Source organism: Bufo gargarizans, chromosome 11 (genome assembly GCF_014858855.1).
Source record: "Bufo gargarizans isolate SCDJY-AF-19 chromosome 11, ASM1485885v1, whole genome shotgun sequence".
Classification (NCBI taxonomy): Eukaryota; Metazoa; Chordata; class Amphibia; order Anura; family Bufonidae; genus Bufo; species Bufo gargarizans.
The window spans coordinates 95,099,269-95,101,974 of record NC_058090.1 but is presented as its reverse complement, the minus strand read 5'-3'; the positions used below and the strand labels follow the sequence as shown (position 1 = coordinate 95,101,974).

The 2,706-nt window shown below is 42.2% G+C and overlaps 1 protein-coding gene across 1 annotated transcript; it reads left to right on the top strand.

Moving 5' to 3' along the window:
* The first annotated feature begins 1,085 nt into the window (after positions 1-1,085).
* LOC122921425 (putative olfactory receptor 2W6) lies at positions 1,086-2,051 on the top strand. Its single transcript, XM_044271402.1, has one exon. The coding sequence runs from the start codon at positions 1,086-1,088 to the stop codon at positions 2,049-2,051; it is 966 nt and encodes a 321-aa protein (XP_044127337.1).
* Positions 2,052-2,706: the final 655 nt, after the last annotated feature.

The following is a 2,706-nucleotide window of genomic DNA, read 5'->3' as shown; positions in this document are numbered from 1 at the left end:
AAAACACACTGACATTTCTGTTGCTGCAAGACCTATGTTTGCATGTTGCCATGGGAACCGGAGGAGCTATTTAAACCACCTAGGCACAACTAACGGACTAACCCTGACGAAGGAGCCCGATAAGCTCCGAAACGCGTAGGTAGACCTTTTTGTCCTACGGAGGCCCCTGTACTCTGGATGGTGACGTCACCACAAGCAGTTTCCCGGGCAACAGACACACAAGCTCCCTCGCGCTGCGTGTGCTTACGGCCGGAGCCGCGCTGCTGCTGGTAGGTGAGCTACGAGGACGCCGCGATTCAAAAAGAACAGCATCAGCAGCATCTCCTCAATAGTGATACTTACACCGGACCATTGATCCAGGAATTACTTTTGACCAAAGATAAGGTAAATCAAGGCAATATTAATATTACTATTGACAGTAGTTTTTGACATTCCAGGATTAACACTTATAACACCTTTTTCCACTCCCACAACATCCACTTTTGTGTGCCAGCCGTTCTATTACACTGGTCTCGTCTTATATCACCCACGGGTGACTTATTTCTTTTATACATTTACCTGAGGAGAACAATAGCTCCCTGTTAGACAGTTAGCAGCGGGATCTCCTTAATTAGGTAGATTTACACAGTCAAACAATAGGAGCGCAGGGGGGGGGCTTAACACTTTTTTTTATATACATTATTCCACAGCACAGCAGCAAAATCCTCATTTGTCAGGTGACCCATCCGTTACGTTACATAGTTAATACTGTATAAAAAAGACATCAGTCCATCATGTGGAACAGAAAATCATTGCTTGTGGTAGCACATTGTCCTGTGTAAGCAGAGATGTACTGCTGACAAGTAATGAATTGTATGGGGATGAATAGGAGGATAACTATGACATTAAAGTCAGACTGTTGAATAAGGTTGAGCTAGGATGTGTTGTTCCTCTAAGGTTTGAAGACCAGAATAATAATGATGTAGACCTTCTACTTAGAAGAATGCTAAACCAGTCCTCTTCAGTAAGAATACATAAAAAATTAACCACGGGAACTTTTAACTGTTTTATCTCTTAGCTACCATTCACAAGCTGAAGAACATCTAATGGAAGACTCAAATCAAACATCTACAGGAGGATTCATCCTTCTTAGTCTGTCCAATGTCCCGTATCTTCAGGTCATGTGCTTTATTGTGTTCTTGATAATGTATATGTTAACACTGTCGGGGAATGTTCTACTGATCATCGCGGTGAGGACCAACTCAAAGCTTCATACTCCCATGTACTTCTTCTTGACTAATCTCTCCACAATTGACATCTGCTTCTCCTCCACCATTGTGCCTAAAATTTTAATAAATACTCTATCTAAAGACAGAAGTATTTCTCTGGTGGGATGTGCACTTCAAATGTATTTCCACATGGCATTGGGAGCCACAGAGTGTGTCATTCTTGCTGTCATGGCCTATGATCGATTTGCAGCCATTTGTAGACCATTGCACTACAAAACAATTATTAACAAGAAGATGTGTGCTTGCTTAGCTTCCATGTCATGGGGTGTTGGCTTCGGTAATGCCACTATTCATACGCCCCTCACTTTCCAACTACCCTTTTGTAAATCTCATCATGTTAACCATTTCTTCTGTGAAATGCCTCCTTTTTTTACCCTCTCCTGCAAAGATACCCGTACCAATGAAATAGTCATGTACGTTGCGGCAATGTTCATTATCATGTATGCATTCCTTCTGACATTAATTTCATATATCCAGATCATCTTCACCATCTTTAAGATCCGTTCCTCACAAGGGAGAGAAAAAGCTTTCTCCACATGTGCCTCCCACCTCACTGTTGTGTCTCTATACTATGGGACTATCATCTTCATGTACCTGAAACCTCGTTCTGCATACTCTCCTGACATAGGCAAGGCCATGTCTATTCTATATACAGCGGTAACTCCAATGTTGAATCCCATTATCTACAGCATGAGAAACAAGGAAGTCAAAGACACCGTCAAAATTAGACTTTTTTTAAGAGATCAAACTATTGACATAAGAAACATGGTTTGGAAAAACTAACCAAATGTTTACTCACCTCCGCCTTGATTTTTACCATGCACATGAAATGTATTAACCAATGTTTGGCGTTTTTCTACATGACATTAATATCTCATTAGTGGTGGTTTAACTTCTGGAACTCATCACAGATCATGAGAATGGCTTTCAGACACATCACCAATCATCACCAATCCTAACCAATTGCGCTTCTTGGTATATCAACCAGTGAATAGGATTGGGTTGCAGGACCTACACAACATGGGGTTTGCTGTAACATTGTATTTTACCTAGAGCTGATGCATAACAAAACTATACCATCAAAAAGTGTGTCAGAGTGTACAATAGGGTCCGATCTTAAAAAAAAACAAAAAAAACTTATAACTAGGGATGAACGAACCCGAACTGTATAGTTCGGGTTCGTACCGAATTTTGGGGTGTCCGTGACACGGACCCGAACCCGAACATTTTCGTAAAAGTCCGGGTTTGGGTTCGGTGTTCGTCGCTTTCTTGGCGCTTTTTGAAAGGCTGCAAAGCAGCCATTCAACAAGCGTCATACTACTTGCCCCAAGAGGCCATCACAGCCATGCCTACTATTGGCATGGCAGTGATTGGCCAGTGCAGCATGTGACCCAGCCTCTATTTAAGCTGGAGTCACGTAGCGCCACCCGTCACTCTG